Source organism: Protopterus annectens, chromosome 7.part0, assembly GCF_019279795.1.
Source record: "Protopterus annectens isolate FY-2018-M chromosome 7.part0, PAN1.0, whole genome shotgun sequence".
NCBI classification, from domain to species: Eukaryota; Metazoa; Chordata; order Ceratodontiformes; family Protopteridae; genus Protopterus; species Protopterus annectens.
Genome location: NC_056739.1, coordinates 1,919,203,114 through 1,919,225,804, shown reverse-complemented (window position 1 = coordinate 1,919,225,804; position 22,691 = coordinate 1,919,203,114). Strand labels below are relative to the sequence as shown.

At 40.6% G+C, this 22,691-nt stretch overlaps 1 protein-coding gene across 1 annotated transcript in view; it reads right to left on the bottom strand.

Moving 5' to 3' along the window:
* LOC122807260 (plexin-A1-like) overlaps positions 1 to 22,691 on the bottom strand; it is a 2,134,283-nt gene that overhangs the window by 116,512 nt on the left and 1,995,080 nt on the right. The window contains exon 23 of the mRNA XM_044078363.1: positions 3,068 to 3,134. Within this exon, the coding sequence (XP_043934298.1) occupies positions 3,068 to 3,134 (67 nt within the window). The remainder of the gene's footprint in view (positions 1 to 3,067; positions 3,135 to 22,691) is intronic.

The following is a 22,691-nucleotide window of genomic DNA, read 5'->3' as shown; positions in this document are numbered from 1 at the left end:
ACAAGGAATATCCATGTTTTTTTTTGTCCTCTGACATGCCTACTGTTCCTACAAGAATGGTCACATATTTGGGAGCTCTCAATGGCTCCTGTCCTCAGGAACAGTTATTTGATCAGTTTGTATATTGTAATGGAGACTCGCTGTAATTGCAGAATATGAGCCAATCAAAAACTGTGCAGCACAGCCAACACTGTTCAATGCAGAACCATGGAGTAGCTATTTGATTAGTTTGTTTTAACTGTGGTATACAAACAAATCAAAAGCAGTGCAGCCAAAGCTGTTCAATGCGAGCAGCGGAACAGTGGGTTCACTTATGGCTGAATGCGGAGTGTTCCACATAATCTGGAGCACTTGGCTGCTCAGGGTAAACATACAGAAAAAAACGCATGCTCTGCCCTTCACTTCTGTGGTGCCCTATTTCTGCTCGTTTTCTTCTCATTTCCCAAATCTTGGGCTAGGGAAGAAAAGAAAATATTCCTCTAAAATGTGAAGTAATGTGGCTCCTGCCTAATGGAGCAGCAGCCCCACAAGGCTCACACCCACAAGAAGGGGTAAGGAAGTGATGGCTCAAGTCAAAAAGGAAGGAGGGTCATAAAGTCAACCACCACTAGCAAAAGTAATGTCAATCAACAGTCTTCAGTTTTATGGAAGCTACTTAGAGAGAGTGAAAAATAGCACTTAAAATCCCAATAACAAGCTCCAAATGTCACTAGAAAATGCAATAAACCCAATAAAAGTGACAATGTAGTACAGGAGCAGCCAAAGGAAGCAAAAAACAGTACTTAAAACATACAGAAAGAATTACACGTGTTAAACACGTCTTACTTCTACCTTCCCCAGTGTAGCCTGGATTCTATTTAGATATGCAAGCAGTCACCTCACCTGCTAGTAATCAGACCCCCCCCCAAAAAAAAAAGTCCTTCCTGCAGCCTCTCAATATTACCATTACCAAGGAAAGTAACTCAAACTGTAGGGGAAGTAAAGTGCAGATATCTGCCCTGAAAGTACACTTCAGGTTTTGTAGTCATTGTGGCTTCAGAAATGTCTGGACAAACATTTCTCCTCTCAGAAAAAGGAGGCCATCAATGCATAACATGCTCCCTACAAAACATTGGACGTTTTCTACTTCACAACTACATCCTATGGAAGATTAATGCCTCCCCCAACCCCAATGCCATAATGCAGCAGCACTTTTTTTTCCTCATACTTGTTCCCATCCTCCCCAACATGGACGCACACGCGCTCTCACACACACACACACACACACACACACACACACACACACACACACACACACAATTTCTCAGAACAGCTACTCAAAAAGATGTTCAGACATACAATCATGTAGCCCTCTCGTAATCATTTTCTGCTCGAACCTCAATCCCTGAAAACCAAAACGAAAGTCTGTCTGCAAGCTACCTGAATATGGCACTGTAACCTTTGTCACCATCATGCCATTTAACCTGTTTAACATTTGAAAAAAAATAAGAAAAAATGTGGTCGACATCAAGCTATACCCCACACAGTGCATAGCAAACTAAAGAATACATAAAAACTGCAACAAAGCACTGGAGCTACAGATATGTGAAAACATCTGTAATCTGCATAAGTGATGAAAGGTAACTGGGGACTCGATTAGGCAGTTTATCAGCTTACTTTAGGATTAACTTCACTGAGTGAGACCAACAACAGTTCAGACTCATTTACTCTGACTTGTATTTTCAAATAGGTTTTGTTCTGCAGCCACCCAATATTCCTGTTCTAAACAGCATTTTGTTTCATGCAATATGTTTACACCTATAACATTTACTGAATTATGGTAACAGGTCAGAAGGAATCTTACCGAAGAACAGGACACCTGTCTAATAGAATCCACTTTAATCTTCAATTAAGAAATATCCACTTTCTTTTCCTCAAGCCCCATCACTGTATTACACACACATGCACACAGACACACACATAGCAGGTAAACCCACAATGTGTTTTTACTGCCAACTTTCCTGGCCTATTCTACCCATGTGTCTCTTCCACAGACCAGTTATCTACTGGGAAAGCCAAGCTAACATTCCCAAAGCAGCATCATCTTTTGAATATTTGCTATTCCTTCTTCGGAGCCAAACCATAAGAATATGTGCTTGCTAGGAAACACATGAACACACATTTTGGAAGGAGGTACAAGGTTTCAGGATTACCTGTTATTTTATCTGTTAACTAGTTATCATTATGCATCAAGACAAATGACTCTTTTTCGGGGGTTGCTTGAAAGCAATGGTTTAGTTAAATAACTTTCTCATTTACACAGAAATAGAAAATGATGGAATCAAACCCAGAACCACTGAAAAAGTTCATATATCCCTTTGTGTTACAGCACAAAAAATTGTTGATTAATTAGACATAACTGCAAAAGGAAAAATAATTTTGATGAACGTTGGAATACTAGACAAGGAAGTCCACACATGACACAGTGAGCACCTGATATAACATATTTCCAATTTTAACACTTCTATCACTTGTATGCTTAACCATGAAAATGGCAGCACAGTCCAAAGTAAGTGACTACATTTTCTCCTGTCTATACTTTTTGTCTGGAGAGTGTCCTCTCTGTTAAACCATTTTAACAGCATGAAGTGCAAAGTAAAGAAATGATAATGAAACTTTGAAAATAAAGCAAGGTACTGAGACAAGTTCTTCTAGTAATACCCGATATCAAAGTCAGCTAAATAACCTATATGTGTCACCAAACCCTAAATCTAATCCCACATGGATGCGGACTCTTAGCACCAGCTGTTTTTCCTTTATTGCATACAAGTAGGGCAAGTGTACAGTTAGTGCCTGAAGGAAACATTTAATTCAGGACACTGAAAGGAAAGGAAAGGTAGGCAGATCACTTGGTTCCCTGTAACTCTTGGCCACACCAGTACTGAAAAACAGCCTACATAAAATGTACAGGTTCATCGTTTTCTTAGTTTAAGACCCATTACCCTTCCTTAATGTCAGCTACAGAGAAGAATTCTCTAAAGACAACTATGTGATATATAGCCCAAAGAGCTGGGTGACTTTCACTTACCTTCAAGAATTTGTAGAGGAGGAAGGTAAACCAATTTGTCAGCATCTTCTCTGCCACTGATTCAGTCCTGAGTGAGGAAGCAGAAGGAAAAAGGGAAAAATTAATGACCAACAAACTGTGCATCCTAACTTTCTACTAACCTTGCTTTTTTTTTACGGAAGTTGATGAAAGGCATTACTTAAAGCGAGTCCTTCAAAGAACACTGCAAAAGCAAATCATGTGCAGACATTCCAATACCATGACCTTTGACAAAGCATTTCTTAATGTATAGCGTGTAAGAGGCATTACGCAAAACACGACTTTAAGTGACAAGTGTCCTTTAATACCACATTCAGGGCGAACCCCCACCCTCACTGCAGCTTACATTTCATATTGCACTTGTCATTCAACATGCAAAATCCCTCCCTACACACACACACCTACACACCCACACAAAGTCAAAAAGCAAACATAGCTATCAAAGTAATCTAAGATAAGAAAAATACAAGAATACAAGACAATTATGTCAGAATTCAGAAAAAAGGTGCAATTACAACACATCTCCAAAAACAGTGCAACATCAAATTTAAACAGATGCAGTAAAACAAAATATAACATAACTGCACATTTAACTAAATGTACATTCAAGCATTTATGTGAAAACACATACACACAAATATGAAGTACACATTTATGTGGAAAATTCAGTCCTTGGCTTTACAATACAGATTAAGAAAGTCAATCTTAAAAATAAAATAAATTCATAAATGTTTCATGGCATAAGAAGTGATCTACTAGTGGATTTTCTCCATACCACACAACCTGTAACCAAGTCCCCTGCTAATTTGTATCCTGACAAGTACTAATGCAGCTACACACCATGCTTACATGATAAGTTTATTTGTATATTTTTCATGTATCTGGATGTATACACTGCACAAAAGTTTGAAACTACAGCTGATCTGGGTTACATGAACAGACATGTCTGAAGATATTCAATCTTCTCACTAATAAAATACGTGGTGTAGCTGACTTCTAAACCAGTAATCTGAGATCACCATGAAGTGAAACAATAATTCCAGCAAATATCACACTATTGGTACTTACCTAACTGGTGGTAATTTTCCCTATAAGTGCCGGCACTGATGCATTGGGAATGGCAATGGGGCATAATTTACCACTCTGGCATTAAAAACACTGGTTCTAAGGACAGAATCAAAGACAGCTTGGTTCATCGCTACTAGCTGCCACCAAGACCACATCACGATACTAAACATACCTAGCGTTTTCACACACACCCCACCCCTCGTGGGGCCTGCATAAATGAAATGGTCACTAAGCTAGGACAGATACTAGTGTAACTATCAAGCTTACTGCTTTGGTTACTGACACAATTTGAAGCACTCAAGGAACCAGATAATATTTCCATGTAATAAACCTTCTGCCACAAATTATATTGCCACTTATGCATTGACATACCAAGGTTACTGCCCCATAATGACATGTCCACCAAGCCTGACACTACTCAACATGCTGCAGTTAGTGCGACCTAATAAAATATTACTTGACATAGTGAATTTCTTAACACACTACAGTTACTGCTACATAACTCGGATACTAGTCTTGCATACCATGATGGCTACCACACAACAACATGTTCAATAGGTCAGGTATACTCTACATACTACAGTTACTATTAAATAATGACATATTCACTAAGCTAGGTGATACAGCTACTGACCAACAAAAAGATTCTCACTATACAAGGTACTATTCTAATATACTATGGTTCATGCTACTTAACATTCTCAGTAATCCAGATTCTATTTTATCATCTATCTCAATGGTCCCCATCACAATGACATTCTTACTATGCCACAAACATTACATTCTACTGCTAAGCAACACTGAGCCAGATACTACAGCTACTAATATAAAATCATATTCATCGTACAAGGTGCTATTCTAATATAGTATGGTTACTGCAACATAACAGGCTCTCAAATCCAGATACTATTCTCACATTTCAATGTTGGCTGTCACAATAACATGCTCACTAATGCAAGGTACTACAGTGGCTGCCATGGGAAGAGAGAGGCTCACAAAGCCAAACAAAACACTTGCATGCTATGAGTACTGCTGCATAAAGACATGTTTATTAATCCAGGTGTTACAATTACTACCACGCAATAAGATGCTCACTAAACAAGGTACTATTCTAATATAATATACTAATATCCATTGCTTGTTACTACATATGATATGTTCACAGTAGGTAAAATATAAAGAAATGCTCAGAAAGCCAGGTATTCATTTAATACTAACACACTTACTGACACAAAATAAGATGCCCATTGAGCTAAGTGTTGACTGTAGCATAACATGGTAATTACCACTTACTAAGTCAGGTAAAATTCTAATTTAATGTTGTTGCTACCAGATAATAAAATGTTTACTCAGACAGCCACTATAATAACAAACTTGAAACGATTACATGATAAATAAATACAAAAATAAAAGTTATGTAAAGATGAACAGTTTTTCATTCTAATAGACATCATCAATATATTTACATCTACAATGACAAAAAAAGTAGTTCTGTCTACTTTCACATCACTGTTTTATCTGTTGAAGTTTTATGTGGCACTCGTATTTCTCCTTTCTGGACTCTAAATGTGATAAATACAGTTACTACTACATAACCACACTCTTACCAAGACAGGTACTACTCATACACTTGACTACTAATGTACGAGATGTTTACTAAGCCAGGTACTAGTCTATTACAAGTTACTATGACATGATGACATGTAGAGTAAAGCAAGGCAGTAATCTGATATATGACTGTTATTGCTAAACTATGACAAGTTCCTTAACAGTCAGGTAACAGTCTAACAAACCAGTGCCAATGCAGCAAAAAGTCAAGCAAATAAGCCAGGTACCAATCCATATATTGTGAGTCCCTACTAGGGAATCACTACTAACCCATTGTATATTATCACATATAATAGTTTGCTAACTTCTGTGTAATCTATGTAAGTTTGTCTTTGTGGAGCTTTTCTCCCCGGGCCTCCGCTGAAAATGGACATGTATCCAGTCGGACCACCCGGTAAACAAATGTAAAATAAATAATAAATAAACAAATATAATCATGGTTATGGCCACATTATGACATGCTCATAAAACCAGGTTCTGTTCTAATTCATCTCAACCTCTACACAAGATGAGGTACTCTCTAGGCCAGGTAGAGTTGTAATGAATCACAGGCCACTGTGACACAAGATGTTGCTAAGCCAGGTACTGTTTTGATAATACAACGCTCAATGATGAAACAAAAAGTACATTACTCTAAGCAGTAATTGGGGGTACTTAAACACTTACTGGCACAAAGCACAACGCACACTAAGCCAGGTAAAGTTCTAATAACACATTTAAAAGATGCTTTGCAATATGTGTATTGCAGAAGGGCGAACAGAACATGTCCGAAAGGCAGTCTGTAAGATTTGCAAACGCCAAACGGAAAAAGGTTCGAATGTGCAATGAGCGAATGCACAGTGAGATTCGTTCATTGCACATTTGACATTCAGGGGCGGATTGCATTATAGTAAGGATCGGGAAATGGTTCCTTTCCCCACTGTAGTGTGATCTCGGAGTTAGAATAATAAAGTAGGGGGTTGTGGGAGGCACAGCCCCCCACATGGGGGGGTGCAGGGGGGCTTTCCCCCCTGCTTTACACTTTTTTTTTCTTCGACCTTCATGTTCGAAAAACAGCAAATCTGCTGTTCGATTTGATGTTTTTCGAACATAAACGTTTGTCGACATTGTCACTTTCGTGGTTTGGAGTCTCTCATATGAGCACTCGAACCATTGCAATTCACGGTTTTAAAGGTAAACCGTATACACACACACACACACACACACATATATATATATATATTATACATACAAAAATTAAAAATTGAACACATCAATGCCATATAAACTCAAGTGGCAAAATTATTTAAGTGTTAACTGTAAACTGGTAATTAATCTACGTTTGTTTGATTTACTCTTTGTGCTCTGCACCACAGTCACGACTGAAAAGGATGAAGGACTAGCCAGTGTACTTGGCTATCACATAAATGTGTGTAAGCAAGCAAATTTATCTTCTTGTCCATTTGAATGCGATAGCCATGGTACAACACTAATCAGGCTCAGCTCAGATGTGAATGCATACTGCAGCCAATGGGCACTCCACTGCAGAGAATAACAGAAACACATCTTTACTTTTTATTATAAGCTTATTAAAAAAGAGTTTTTTTGTTTTTTAAAGAAGCAACTGCATAACAGTAGGTAACACAAACAAATGTAATTTACCTATTCTGCTTTTACCCTCAAAGACAAAGTGGATTTCTGCTGATAGTGACTTAAACACTGATTTTCTGAAAAGATCCTCATCGAGGAAAGCTACTACATACTTTTCACCAACTCACACTTGTGTTACTTCATAATGGTGTGTAATAAAAGCTATTAGCCTTACTTTTTCTACACACTGCTGTGTTAGTGGCACTAAGTATCACACTGGTCTTTTGTGTAGAAGGCCGTGGGTTCTATACCAAAATCAGGTAGATAGGCTGCTGATCCTGCAGTGCAGTATATGTGGGGATGCTGCACTCCTGAGTGTGTCAGATGAGATGTTAAAACAACAGCGCATGTGCTGCATTGGTAACAGTTCAGGTGGATGTAAAGGATCTCACAGTACCTGTCAACCCAGTCAATAAAGGATAAAAAAACACATTATTAATTTTGGGAATTAAACAAAATCATTCTTGAATTAGCAAAAGGAGTTCATTAATGCTATGTTTAGCCAAAAACCCATATGTGAATAATCTCAACACTACCCACAGACATGCAGTAATTACAGCATTAGAATAACATGATTTTCTTCCATTGCAGGATATACCCTCTTATTGTGCAGAACTCAGAAGCAATCTAGACAAACAACAAATAATTTGAACACTGAAACCACCTTCACATATGGAGTCAAAATTCATTGTTTGATTAGGACACGAACAATGGAGATCTCAAACATGCCTTTATGTTCACCTCAGGGGGATTAATGAGCAGGTCAAGTACTACTAAGCACAACATTCTACCTTCAGATCCTTCTCCTGACAGGTGGCCCTGAGGAAGTCAAGTCTAATTTCAGCAAACATGTCATCTTCGCAGATAACACAACTGCTCTCAGAAATCAGGTTTTATTAAGGAGTTTTTTTCTGGCCACCTACTACTCAGACAAAATGAGACAACACAATACTGCAAATTCTCATCACTAGAATAGTACTGTTACAGCTGGTGTGTTCCTCCTCCCCGTCATAGCATAGTAAAGCTTTAGTAACCTTCACAGCTTTGCCTTTGTGACAAAAGTTGAAGAAACATAGACACCAATCTATGCAAGAAATGGATCGATGGTAGCTCTGGCATAACTCAGATTGCTGCAGACATGACATGACATTGCCTGTTCTCGCCTTACTTCACATCAGCCAACATAAAACACATGGAAGCTAAGGCACACTGTAACAGTCACTATATTAGTCAAACCTTCCTTTTTATGCTATAGTTTGACATGAATCCCTGTCACATCAGGAGACTGTAAATAAATAACCTTTTGATGTTACTCTTAGAAAGATCTCGTTCAAACTGTCAGATACAACAGACCAGTTCTGAAACCATAAACATGACGGCGCTCTTAAAATGGTACTTTAGAAATATCTTTCTTGATGTAATACCTTTTCAGTCAGAAGTCGGCTGGCTATAGTACAAAAGAACAAAAAAGAGGAGGTCCGATATCACGTATTCCAAATACAAAGGCTTTAATGAAGGAAAATTTAAAACAAGTTGCACTTTTGCTAATGGATAGCTTCTTCAGGCAAAAGATACCAAATTAAAATAGAGCAGCTCTTTATATAATTAATGAAAAGTCATATGACCAACACTTAAAAAATCATGTGTCCAACATTTAAAAATCTTATTACAATAACTAAAACATATTTATAAATATATTTCTTTAAAGGTTTTTATTTCATTTAATCCTATTTCTACGCTCTTGCAAAATAAAGTTTTTCTGTTTCATGAACACTACTATAAACAAGCAAAGGGTATAGCTATGGGAACACCCGTAGCTAATACCTCTGCTAATACAGTACTGAACCAATGGGAAAACCAATATTTACTATCAGAGTGTAAGCCTAATTAAAAAATGTCATTTTTTATAGGTGTTTTGTGGACAATCTGTTTATTGTATGGCAAGGCTCTGTTAGAATTTGAAGGCAAATGACTTTCTAAGACTAAAAAGTTCCACACATTACACAATTACACACAAAGGGATTTTTTATATATATATATATATATATATATATATATATATATATATATATATATATATACATAAAAGACTACATAAGAACTGCAGAGGGGAAATGGAGCCAAGATTACATAAAAAAGAAGTTAGAAAGAAGACTTACATAGAACAAGCATGCACCCTCCGCATATTTTTCAAAATGTTAAGAATCAGATGATATTGGTAGCAAAACTGATGAAACAATGAGTGATCAAATGGATGAATTAATTAATGATTTTGTAGCCAGAGGATATAGCCAACAATCTGTGCAAGTAGTAGAAAGAGAAGTCAAAATAGGGAGGAAAGGAAATACAAAAAACAACATTTTCAGAAAAATTAATAAAGTTAATAATAATAATAATGTACTAAATACGAGTGATAAGATTTTTTAAACAAAGGAATGCGTGTATAATAACGGATCCCTATCACATGGTTGACAGGCCATATGATCGACACTCATTTGGTCGACAGTTCATTTGGTCGACAAGCAGTTTTATGTGGGGGGCTTCACCCTCCACACCCCCCTAACTATATATATCAACTCCAGGGTCGCACAACATTGGGGAGGGGGGAAAATCTGCCTGTCGACCAATGAGTGTCGATCAAATGGCTTGTCGACCATCTCAGGTAGACCCATAATAACATATAACAGAAATACACCATTAGTTAAGAAAATAATTATGAAATATTGGCCTATAGTACAATTGCCTTACTTTAAACAAATGGGACATGATCATTTAAGTTTTATATACAAGAGAAATAATCTCAAAAATATTTTATGTTATAGAGAGCAAGAAAAAAAGATTAAATCATATGAGCACAAAACAAGGAACACACAAATGTTATAAATGTAATTTTTGTAAATATATTAATACAGAGACAGTCGGCATACACCTGGTCAAACATGCACCATTTTAAATAAAAACTTATGGCACTTGTGATTCGAAAAACATTACATATATGGCTTCATGCCAAGTACGTGAAGCATTCTATACAGGAAAATCCAATCGAAAATTAAAGGAACGCATAAGTGACCATATGTCAGACATTCGTAGACAAATGCAGACCAATGCATTATGCAGACACATTAAACAGACAGGAGACAGCCACAATTTCAAGTTTCTTATTTTACAAGGTATTCCAGAATGATTACGAGGAGGAGATTTAAAGAATGAAATGGAATAGAAGAATTATTGGATAACTAAACTTAGAACGCAGACGTATGCTGATTTGAATAAGTTGTTCACAATCAGATACTAAAGGAGCTTAGAAATAGGATTAAATGAAACAAACTTTTTAATAAATATACTTATAAATACATTTTAGTTATTGTAATAAGATTTTTAAATGTTTGGTCATGTGACTTTTCACTAATTAAATAAGGAGCTGCTTGATTTTAATTTGATATCTTTTGCCTGAAGAAGCTATCCATTATTGAAAGTATAACTTGTGTTTTAAATTGTTCTACATTAAAGCCTTTGTATTGGAATACACGATACCCAACCTCCTCTTTTTTGTTTTTAATTGTTCTTTCTAAGAGTATTCCAGTTTTATTGGTGTGGCAATAGTTTATTTTTTAGTACAAAAGAACCACATGTGAACATGAAAGATGCACTCTTTTGTTTTCATAGTTCATGCCCATCATAATATCCCAGTACTCTTCCCTTATATGACCCATTATTGAGTACAACGACCCTTTCGGCATGTACATCACAAAGCACATACAGCAGCTGAAGAGACCACAGGGGTTCCTCACCAGGAGAATCCACGGCCTCAAACAACAGATGGGCTAAAAGCCCTGTCCCTCTACTCAGTCTCATACAGACTCCTCAGAGGTGACCTCTGCAACCTCAACCTGGCCTGTGACATCAACAGGACTTGTTGGTGGGACAGATTTGTGTCCCAGAGACTCGCCCATCTGTGGAATAGAGTCCCTCTCCACGTCAACCAGAGTACCTCATTATCCCCTTTTAAGAGCAACCTGGATAACTGGATGGGGAACAGAAAATACACTCCTGGGATTCCACCTGTGTCCCTGCTGGAAAGGGCATTGCGTGCTGACTTGTCAGAACAGGGATGTTATGACCTCCTTGTCCCTAGATGACATTAAAATGCATCACCAGACTTGCAGCTTTAACAAAAAAAAAAAAAAAAAAAAAAACTGGCAGGGAGATCACAAAGAACCGTTTCACCCTGTTCATGTGTGTCACCATACACATCTCTTACATTTAATAAACATTCATGAAATATAACAGAAAAGGTAACATTTTATTTCTCACAATGGTTCACAGATGTCTACTGTAGGCCACATTCTTAATACAGGGTCATGTTATAGCTGCAGGATCACGTTTAAACTCCCAGCACATAACGGCCGTTATTTTTTTTTATGCATGCAGAGTTTAATCTTTTTAATCAACAGGTTCCAAGATGTCTCAGATATGCAACATTACCTGGATAAACTGAAAGCAATTTAAGCCAGAATTAACTTGTACATTAATATATGTGTTTACCAAACAATATACTAGGGAAAAATAGTCATCAGACTTGCACAGATAATGATTATTTTGTAGACGAAGACAGTTTAAGAGACTGGATTTGAATAACAAGAAAGGTTCATCCTGGAACAACCCTCATTTCCAACTGAGTAACTCTGACCTCCAAGTTAGTTCCACTGTCATGCAGCCATACACAAAGGAAATTATACCGTTTTAAAAAGAAACACTCCAATTCTGACATGTCAAAACATCAGGCTGCCAATTCACATTCTTAGGCAATGCAGTACATCTGTGTGGCTTGTCCTTATGTACTCGCACTCCACAAACGGATGACCCAGTTTAAGGTCTGTTACCACATTAGAGCTGGCAGTGGAACATTAGTTACAACAGATGGTCTGCCACATCTTTACTCCCATTTATTCTACACCACGACCACCCTCCACTGAAACTCTACTACCAACATATTTCAGCAGCAGGCATAATGGGAAAGTGTTTTAATCAATGTACAGCTTTACTTGCCTAACAATGGAGGTTTACATTAATTTAATTTTTAATTTAAATCAATGGGCTCATGAGCTCTTTCCAGATGAGATGGGCTTCCGTCTGGTTAAGTGATTTGTTTACATTCAAACAACATACAAGTGGAAAGAGAGAAAATAAGACGCAGGCTGACAAGACGATTCCCACTGACCAATCATGTCCTTAACTGTGTACGCTATAGTATGGTTAATGCCACATTTGCCTTTTCCTAACGCAATGTTTTACCACATTCCAAGGACAACAAAACGGCAACCACTGCAGGTGCTACTTTCTACTAAACGGTTCTACAGACAATAACTCTGCAATATGTGCCCAGCATGACAATCTACTGCATAGTTGTACTGGTATTATACAATAAGACATCCCTGATACATACAAGCAAGTGCATGGTTTTGTTTCTCCAAATCCACACAAATTATATTTTCTGTACACGGTACCAGTTTAAAACCCTTTTTCTTTCATTATATTTCTTTTTTGCATTCACAGTAGCCTACATCTCCTGAGAAGCAAAACAAATATAGCTGTAGACATAGGAATACATATGTGATCACAAATTTCATGAGTAAAATTTAAGAGCATGTTCAAAAAGTAAACTGCATTCTTCGCAATGTTTTGTCTGCCACAAAAGTTCTCATTTCACTCCCTATTCACAAAGTCTATAACAAAATCAATCGACCCCAATTGCCAAAGGTGTCCCAAAGTGGTACAACAAAGTAGGAAGTAAGTCTTCAAGGTACACCACCATGAGCTTGCACTGTGTCACAGTGATAAAAAAGTACAGTTTTGTACCTACCATAAATGTAGATGTTCGAAGATCCACATTGCTGCAGTCCTAACAATTGGGTAGTCCGCTGTCCTCGGTCGGCCCGAATATCAAAGTATAAGGCTGACGTCGGTCAGGGCGCATTTGACTGACGTCAGTACGTCAGGGTACAAATGCGCATGAACGGCGTCATATCCTCAGTCTTTTCTTGCCCCAGATGTCAGAAGACCCTAAAAAGAAAGGTCAAAACCAAAAGACAGCAAACAACCAACCACCCGTGCACTAACTATATGTACAATATATGCAATATACACAAAATGTACAACCCAACCCACACAACCACCTCTAACAACAGAGGGGAAGGAGGGTAAATTGGACTGCAGCAATGTGGATCTTCGAACATCTACATATATGGTAGGTACAAAACTGTACTATGTTCTTCATCTCACATTGCTGCAGTCCTAACAATTGGGTAGAATCCCAAAGCAGAGGTAAGGGAGGATGGCTAACTACAAGGAAGCAGGAGCTGCCAAAATGCCCTGCAAAACAGCAGTGGCAAAACCAGCCCTGGACTTAGAGTAAAGTGGCAGGTGATAATGCTTAGAGAAAGTATGCACAGAACTCCAAGTAGCTGCCTCCAAAATATCCTTGGTTGCCACTCCCCTCAAAAAAGCTGTTGAAGTGGCAGTAGCCCTAGTGGAATGAGGCCTAATCCCAGCTGGAATCTCCTTGCCATGATGGGAATAACAGAAAGCAATGCAAAACCCAATCCACTTAGAAATAGTTTGTTTTGATACAGGCTTGCCCTGAGAACTCAAAGCAAAAGAAACAAACAACTGCTGAGACTGCCTGAAACCTTTAGTTCTGTCCAAATAATAACGCAACTGCCTGTGGACATCTAAAGTGTGCAAAATCTTTTCCCCTTTATTTTGGGGATTTGCATAAAAGTAGGCAAATGAATAGTTTGGTTTAAAGCCACACTAGAAACCACCTTAGGCATAAAGGAAGGATTAGTACGTAATGATACCCTATCCTTATGGAAAATCAAGAAAGGCTCAACCGCCATAAGGGCCTGTAATTCAGAAACCCTTCTTGCAGAGGTAATGGCCAACAAAAAAGCAGTCTTCCACGATAAATATGTCAACTCAGCAGTAGCTGCAGGCTCAAAAGGTTGTAGAGTGAGTTTCTCCAACACAAAATTGAGATCCCAAGCAGGAGTAGGAGCTCTTCGTGGGGGCCTTATATTCTTTGCCCCTCTAAGAAATTGCTTGAACAAAGGATGAGAAAACAATGGTGGGTTGCAATCATAGTGAGCTGAAATTGCTGCAGCATGAACTTTAATAGAAGAGAAAGACAAACCTTTGTCTAGCAACTCAGTAAGATATTGAAGAGCCACACACAAATTAGGCTCAGAAACATCAAAATCTTTTGCTGCACTCCAAAACAAAAATCTCTTCCATTTGTCTGCGTACACTTTCCTTGTACTAGGCCTCCTAGCTTCCAAAATAACATTTAAAACTTGCTGAGGAAGTGGAGGCCCACTATGGTTCAAAACAGAATATGCCAGGCTGTTAGGTGCAGAGAGTGAAGCTTGACATTTAGCAAATGGCTGTCCTCCTCGACAACAGGTGTGGAATCAAGGCAAAGGCCATGGAGGCTTCCGTACCAGACTTCTCAGTAATGGGTACCAGTGTTGTCGAGGCCAATCCGGAGCTATTAAAATCATCCTCGGCTTGTCCTGTCTGACCTTTAGAAGTACCTTTAGGAGGAGAGGCAGAGGTGGAAAGGCATACACATGAAGATTGCTCCAATTGAAAGAAAGAGCATCCACTCTCCAAGCTGTGGGATGAAACCTTTTTGTGCAAAACCTTGGCAGCTGATGGTTTAGTGAGAAGCGAACAGATCTATGTCTGGAGTTCCCCATGACACTGTCAATTTCTGAAATACATGAGGATCCAATTTCCACTCGTGGGGATCCATAATTCATCTGCTCAACACATCTGCTAAGGAGTTCTGTGCTCCTGGCAGAAACCTTGCCTGAAGATTGAGCTGTAAACTGAGAGCAGTCTCCCACAAAATCATTGCTTGCCTGCATAGAGGATAAGAATGTGTTCCCCCTTGCTTGTTGATGTACCACATGACAGTTGTGTTGTCTGTTAGAATCAACACCTGCCCTGGAAGAAGTAATTCCTGGAAAGCAATTAATGCAAACTGGACTGCTAACATCTCCTTCATGTTGATATGTAGATGTTGTAGTCTGACAGGCCACTTGTTTTGTATCCACTTTCCATTTAGATGAGCTCCCCAAGCTTTGTCTGAGGCATCTGTCGTTAAAATCTGACTCGCCTCTGGCCGGGTCACAGAGAGTCCCTTGTTTAGGTGACATTCCTGAGCCCACCACAAAAATTACTTTTGAATGCAAGGTATTATTTGAATGACAGTGTCCAGATCCTGGCAGTGCTGTGTCCATACATTTTTGAGATACCATTGTAGCTTCCTCATATGCAGTTTGGCATTGGGAAGTACCAGAATACAAGATGCCATGAACCCTAAGGCTTGAAGGACTGTCCTTGCAGTCAGCCCGGACTGATGAGATAGTTGATGGAAGTAAAGGGATAGACTCTTTTGTTTGTCCGGGGTTAAAAGGCCATCTGGGATGCTGTATTCAGTCTCACACCCAGAAAGCACATGTCTTGAGAGGGTACTAGACTGGACTTTATTTCGTTCACAGAATACCCTAGGCATCTTAGCACTGCTATCACATATTCCAAATGATGAAGAAGCTCTTCTCTTCCTTGAGCCAGAATTAGGCAGTCGTCCAAATAAGGATAGATCTGTATTCCTTTTAGTCTGAAGAAAGCTATCACTGGAGCCAGAACTTTCGTGAACACTCTGGGCAGTAGATAAGCCAAAGGGCAATGCAGAGAACTGATAGTGAGAAGTCCCAGCTCGAAAATGCAGATACTTTCTGCAACTTAGTCTGATAGGAACATGAAGGTAAGCCTCCTTGAGATCCAAAGTTACCATCCAATGATCTTTGCCCAGCAGAGGTAAAAGCTGCTGCAACGTCAACATTTTGAACTTGGGAATGTCCAGATAAGTGTTGAGGATAGATAAATCCAAAATTGGTCTCCACGTGTTCCCCTTCTTTGGTACTAGGAACAGGCGAGAATAAAATCCTAGGCCCACTTCTGGCAGAGGGACCGGCTGTATGGCCCCTAGTCGGAGCAACAGAGAAACCTGCTTGTGAGCCTCTATTCTTTGTTGAGGAGGAACGTCTGGCATGCCTTTGAAAGGAGGCAAGGTATGGAAATAAAACCTGTAGCCGTGGTGTATGATATCCAATACCCATCTGTCCTGGGTAATTAAACTCCAATTTTCTTTGAAAAGTGCCAACCTTCCCCCCAAAGGTGCTGCCAGATGAGCAGGCTCTGGCAGCTGAAAAGGTAGGTCATTGGGTCTGCTTACGAAAGGACTGACCCCTGCCCTCACCGAAGCCTGTGCAGGAGAACTCCCTGTTCTAGGCCTGAAAGAGCCCTGAGCTCTGCCCTTACCACGTCTAGATCTACCCCTAGACTGTGAATCATAAGAAGGATACGTCCACCCTTTAGTAGGCCAATTTCTACTAAACTTTGGAGGCTGGACTTGCAAAAAATCTTTAACAGTCTGCATAGACTTAGCCTTGTCTTCCATTTTCTTTAAAACTGTTTCAACAGGAGGACCAAACAACACGTCAGATTGTAAAGGAGCATCTAAAATCCTTGTTTTAACATGTTCAGACAAATTCTGATCCCTCAGCCAGGCGTGCCTGCGAAGAACTGACCCAGTGGCAGCCACCCTAGACGAGGCCTGTACAGCATCAAAACCACATTGCAAAGAATGCTTACCCACCTGTTCAGAAACATGCACTAAATCTTGCAACTCCTTACAATCAATACCTACTGCCAGAGCATCAACCTTAGATTTCAATTGTGAAAGGAGATAATTTTGGTATTTCAACATGTGAAACTGGCAATTCAGAGCCCTCATAGCAAGAGTGGAAGTAGTATAGACTTTCTTGCCCCATCTATCCAAGGCCCTAGCCTCCTTGTCTGCAGGAACCGGATTCTTAACAACAGAAGCCTTAACACCTTTAGGCCCATGGCTAACAGTTTCTGGGTCTGCCCTAGGACTCTTAAAAAGATACTTATGAGCTTCAGGCACCCTGTAATACCTATCTGGCTTAACAGGAGCAGGAGGCAAAGAATCAGGATTAAGAGAAGCTTCCATAAAAACATCTTACACTACAGCCAAAACAGGAGGTACAGCCAAAGGCCTATGCTGGGGTAACAACAGAAATTCCCTAAGCCTTTTTCTGGAATCAGAGAAGTCCTGACCTTCCCACTTAAAATGCTCCCTCATGGAATGAAGAGTTTCTGAAAAAGAAAAATCCTCAGGAGGAGTAGCAGAAGGAGTAGAATCATCCACATCAGAATCAGAATAAGGAGAGTACTCCTGCAAGTCTTCAGCCGAAGACTCTGAAACATCTGAAGCCTGCTCAAAACCCCCCAGCTCAGGCTCCACCCTAGGCCTCTTATCAGGAGGGGGCATAGAACCCCTAATCAAAGTAATCAAATCTTCTGCCATTTTAAGCATATGCTTCTTGGGCACAGTACCTGAAGAGCTAGGGGTAATACTAACTGAAGCTAAACCTGGCCTGCCCCTGGGGGAAGCCTTGGAAACAGAAGGAGAGGGCCTAGTCACCTTAGGAAGGGAGGGGAGTATAGTAACATGAGAAGCCCCCTCAGCCTGACTAGTCTCCTGAGAGGCCACATCTTGCAATAACAAGGTCTCCCCCTGGGAACACAAAGAAACCTCCGGTGGAGCCACCGGCTCCACCGACACCTCTAAAGAACCGGCGTCTGGTACAGACGGTTCTTCTAGCCTAGGCTTAACTGCCTTGTCCTTGCGCTTCTTTGAAGAAGCGGGCATCGGAGCATCCGATGGCATTTTATAGTTACACCGCTTCCCAAAGACTAACCTCGCACAATCCAACCTTCTCTTTATAGTGCGTTTATTAAATCTAGCACAAGAGCAACAGCCAACAACGTCGTGCTCAGGCCCTAAGCAAGGAATACACAAAGTATGATAATCTTTATGCGGTATCTGTTTCCCACAAGAAATGCAATTATTAACTTTTTCTGACATCCGGTAAATGACTGAGGCAAGAAAAACTAAAATATTCCCAACGGGTACTTAGCCAACTTTGAACTCGGTCTGAAACTTCTAAATCGAAAAATCTCAGAACGCCAACCGGCACTTGCAACACTGCTTCTGCATCGGACCATGCGGCAAAAAAGACTGAGGATATGACGCCGGTCATGCACATTTGTACCCTGACGTACTGACGTCAGTCAAATGCGCCCTGACCGACGTCAGCCTTATACTTTGATATTCGGGCTGACCGAGGACAGCGGACTACCCAATTGTTAGGACTGCAGCAATGTGAGATGAAGAACATCACTCTTTATTAGAAGAAAAACAATAAAAAATGTTAAAAACACATGGAATTCCCAGCTGAGATGAGCGCTTTTGGCTTCTTAACCTTCTTCAGATCATAAATAAGGGCTGGGTAAAAACATATATACTGTGCTGCAGCCAATCCAGTGGCTTAAAAGTATTTTTTATCCTATCAGCAGTGCACCCCTTAACTCTTAGTTCTTGGTCAGAAACAAACTCTGTACAAGATCTAGCTTCCAATCAAAATCCTTTGCTGCTGCTGCAGTATCCTCAAATCAGGTAACACACACACACACACACACACACACACACACTTCTTTTCGTCTCTGCACTCAGAGAAGGTTAACTCCCTGTAGTACAAAGTACCAATCAAATACTTTATAGTTTCATAGTATAGTACTAGGCTATCTGCCCTGGGGCATTTGTAAGCCTAGCCATAGTGATGTGGCTTTTGCCACCCCATGAAGTGGTACAAAAATGTACAGAATAAATCTAGAATACTGTGCCTCTGTCTAGTAATGACACAGTGAAGGTCCCCTTATACAACAGAATTAGTTTACTGTGCCCCTGTCTAGCAGTGACACAGATGTGACCCCTGGGGTAAACTTACGATCTCCCATCCACTCATCAAGATTTCTCTTGAAGAGAGTCAGTGAGGGGCTCTGCCTAATACGAACTGGGAATCCTGTTCCAAAGCATGGGAAGCCTCTGGGTTATGAATCTATCCCTCCAGCATGTCCTATTCATACTTGTGCCGAGGTTTAAGTCTTTAGCTCTTGTGGTCCTGATGGATTTGGATTTTCTGAGGTGGAGCATGTCCATCATATCCTGATTGGACATGGCCTTGTACGTCAGGCAGAGATCACCTCTGAGCAGGCGGTATGCTACTGAATAGAGCTGAAGTTTCTTTAGTCTGACAGAATAAGACATATGTTGGAGACCCTTGATCCTTTTGGTGAGGTACTTTTGTGGTCTTTCCAGCTGTTGCAAGTGCCGGGTGAGGTACATACCAAATGGGGCACTGTACTCAATCATGGGTCTGATGAGGGAGGAATATAGGGGTACAATGACATCCTTGGATCTGGATGTGAAACCCTTCATGATGAGGTATGCAAGGTAGAATGTTTTTCTAACCACTTTGGCAACGTGGGTGTCAAATGAGAGGTCGCTGTCTACTAGGGTCCCTAGGTCTCTGATTACTTTTTCCGTACTCAGTGGGTTGCTGTCTATGTGATAATTTGTGGGTACTTTGTTTTTTCCAAAAGGGATGACTATACATTTTTTGGCATTTAGTTTAAGGCCGTGACTACGGCACCAGTTGTCTGTTTCAGTGAGGCCTTTTTGTAGGATGTGTGTATCTGCTGGTGTATCGACTATGGCGCCTAGTTGCAGTCATCTGCGAACTTTGTCAGCCACAGCCCTCCCATGTTTGCTTTAACATCTGAGAAATAAATGCCGAACAAGAGGGTTCCCAGGACAGATCCCTGTGGGACACCACTTGTGACTGGTTTTGAGTCTGACATTGCTCCTGCGATTTTAACTTTATGGGTTCTGTCCTTTAGCCAGTTTGCAACCCATCTAGTGACATAAGGGCTTACTTTTAAGCTGTTTAGCTTATCTATGATGCCTGAGTGGGGTATGTGTCGAAGGCCTTAGCCAAGTCCAGGTATGCTGTATGGACTGCTTTGCCCTCATCAATGGCTCTAGTGACTGTTTCGAAAAAGTCAACCAGGTTTAAAAGGCAGGATCTGCCCTTTACAAAGCCAAAATGGGTGGGGTCAAGCATCTGTAGGTCCCCTATGTCTCCGTTTATGAGTTCCATAATGATTCTTTCCATAGCATTGCAGACCAGGCTAGTCAAGCTTATGGGGCGGTAGTTTCCAGGGTCTGTAGAGGCACCCCCCTTGTGGAGTGGGACCACTGCTGCTGTACGCCAGTGTTCAGGTACATATCCCGAAGTAAGGCTAAGGTTAAATAGCATTTTTATGTGTGGGTTTAGCTCCTCTTGGAGTTCACGTAACACGCACCCCGGGATACCGTCAGGTCCCATTGATGCTGTGCTTTTTGCTTTGTTTAGGGTGGTTCTCACTTGGACATCTGAGATGACAGGGAGATTACATTCAGCTGGGATAAGTATTTCTTCTTTTGGGGGTGAAGGAGGCGAGAAATTTGCACTGAACCTGTCAGCCAGAATGTTAGCAATATCTGTGGGTTCAGTGTATTTTTTGTTGTTGTGAACCAGCTCTGAGCATATCTGAGGGTTTCCGCCCAGGTTTCTAACATAGCTGAAGAAGGCTTTGTGGTTATCTTTAGTGTCCTTAGTGATTTTTCTCTCAAAGTATGCCTTGGATGTTTTTATGAGAGAACGTAGTTTTCTGCTAATGTTGATCAGAGATGTCTTCCCTTCATGGGGTTTCGCTCTGACGTGCAGTAGCTTCCTTCTTTTGTTATACAATTTGTTTATGGCTGAGGTCCACCAGACAGGACACTTACATTTGGTGGAGAGGGACTTGGATTTGTTTGGGATTGCAAGATCCATGCATTCTTGATGATGTCCATAGAAAGCATTTGTGAAGGATTCGGCATTGTGGGATGTGGTATCCACTGGCACAGTGGGCTTAAAGGATACCATCTCAGTCTTAAGAAGAGTGAAGTCTGCTTTTGAGAAGTTTTTCACTGTGGTCTTTTGTGCTGGGGGTGGAGGTGGGATATGTATATCCAGGGTGATTAATTTGTGATCAGATCTCACTAGTGAGGGGTATACTTCCGGTGTGGAGCATTTTGTCCCCATGTTTGTGATGATCAGGTCTAGTACATTATCTCCCCCAGTGGGAGAGGTGACTAGTTGTTCCAGTGCATTTGAATTTATGAATTCCAGGAACCTTTGGGCTAGGGTATTAGGGCTAGAATAATGTACCCAATCTATGTTTGGGTAGTTGAAGTCTCCCAGTATGATGGTATTTTGTGATACATTCATATCCTCCAATGTCTTCAGGAAGGCTGAGTGGGGTTCTTGAGATTGGGAGGGTGGTCTGTAACATGCTACCAGTTGTATAGCAGTTTTGCCTATGGTTAGTTGCACCTGTATGGTCTCTGATGCTTCATGTGTTGCTACTAACCTGGAGGTGTGGGTGTCCTTTATGAATATGGACACTCCCCCTCCCTTTGTGGTTCAGCCCGGGTTTTGGGGCCAAAAAACATGATACGAGGTATAGCCTGGTAGTGCTGGGGTGCTCTCAGGAGCTTTGAACCAGGTTTCAGTTACTGCACAGACGTCGATGTTCTTCATGCTGAGGAGTGCATCAAGTGCCTGCATCTTGAGATTTAGACTTCTGGCGTTGAGCAGCATTACCCTTAGTTTTTTTCCATTTTTGTTTTCTAAGGAGGTGGGTTTGTCTTTTGAGCCTTGCCTAAAAAAGGCACTATGGGGGTGGCAAGAGCCTTAGCCAATAACCGGAAGCCCAGTGGTGACAGGTGTAAGCCATCCCTTGCGAAGCAGCGTGGTTTGTCCAACATATCATCCCAGGCAGACAGACATTGGATCCCCTTAGAATGACACCAGTACTTGAGCCAATTGTTAAAGCTGATCATCTTGTCTTTGTATTGTGGTATCATTCTTGGTGAGGGCAAGATGCTGCTCAGGGTCAGGGTCATACCAGCCTGGGCTACATAATCGGAGAGCTCCTCTATGTCTCTTCATGCAGTCCAGGGAGGTACGTCTCAGGTCATTCACAACAGCATGGACAATGACAGAGTCATATTTGTACTTGCTTTGGAGTGACCTGAGTGCGTGTGTTATGTGGCGGATCCTAGCTCCCGATAGACAGCTCACAGTCACCTTCTCCTTGTTCAGCCTGGTCAGTGGGACATCAGTGTGTCTGACTATGGAGTCACCTATTACTAGTGTATCAGGCAAGGTGTTTGGCCTTAAGGGCTGCGATTGGTCGACACACTGATTTATTGAAGTAT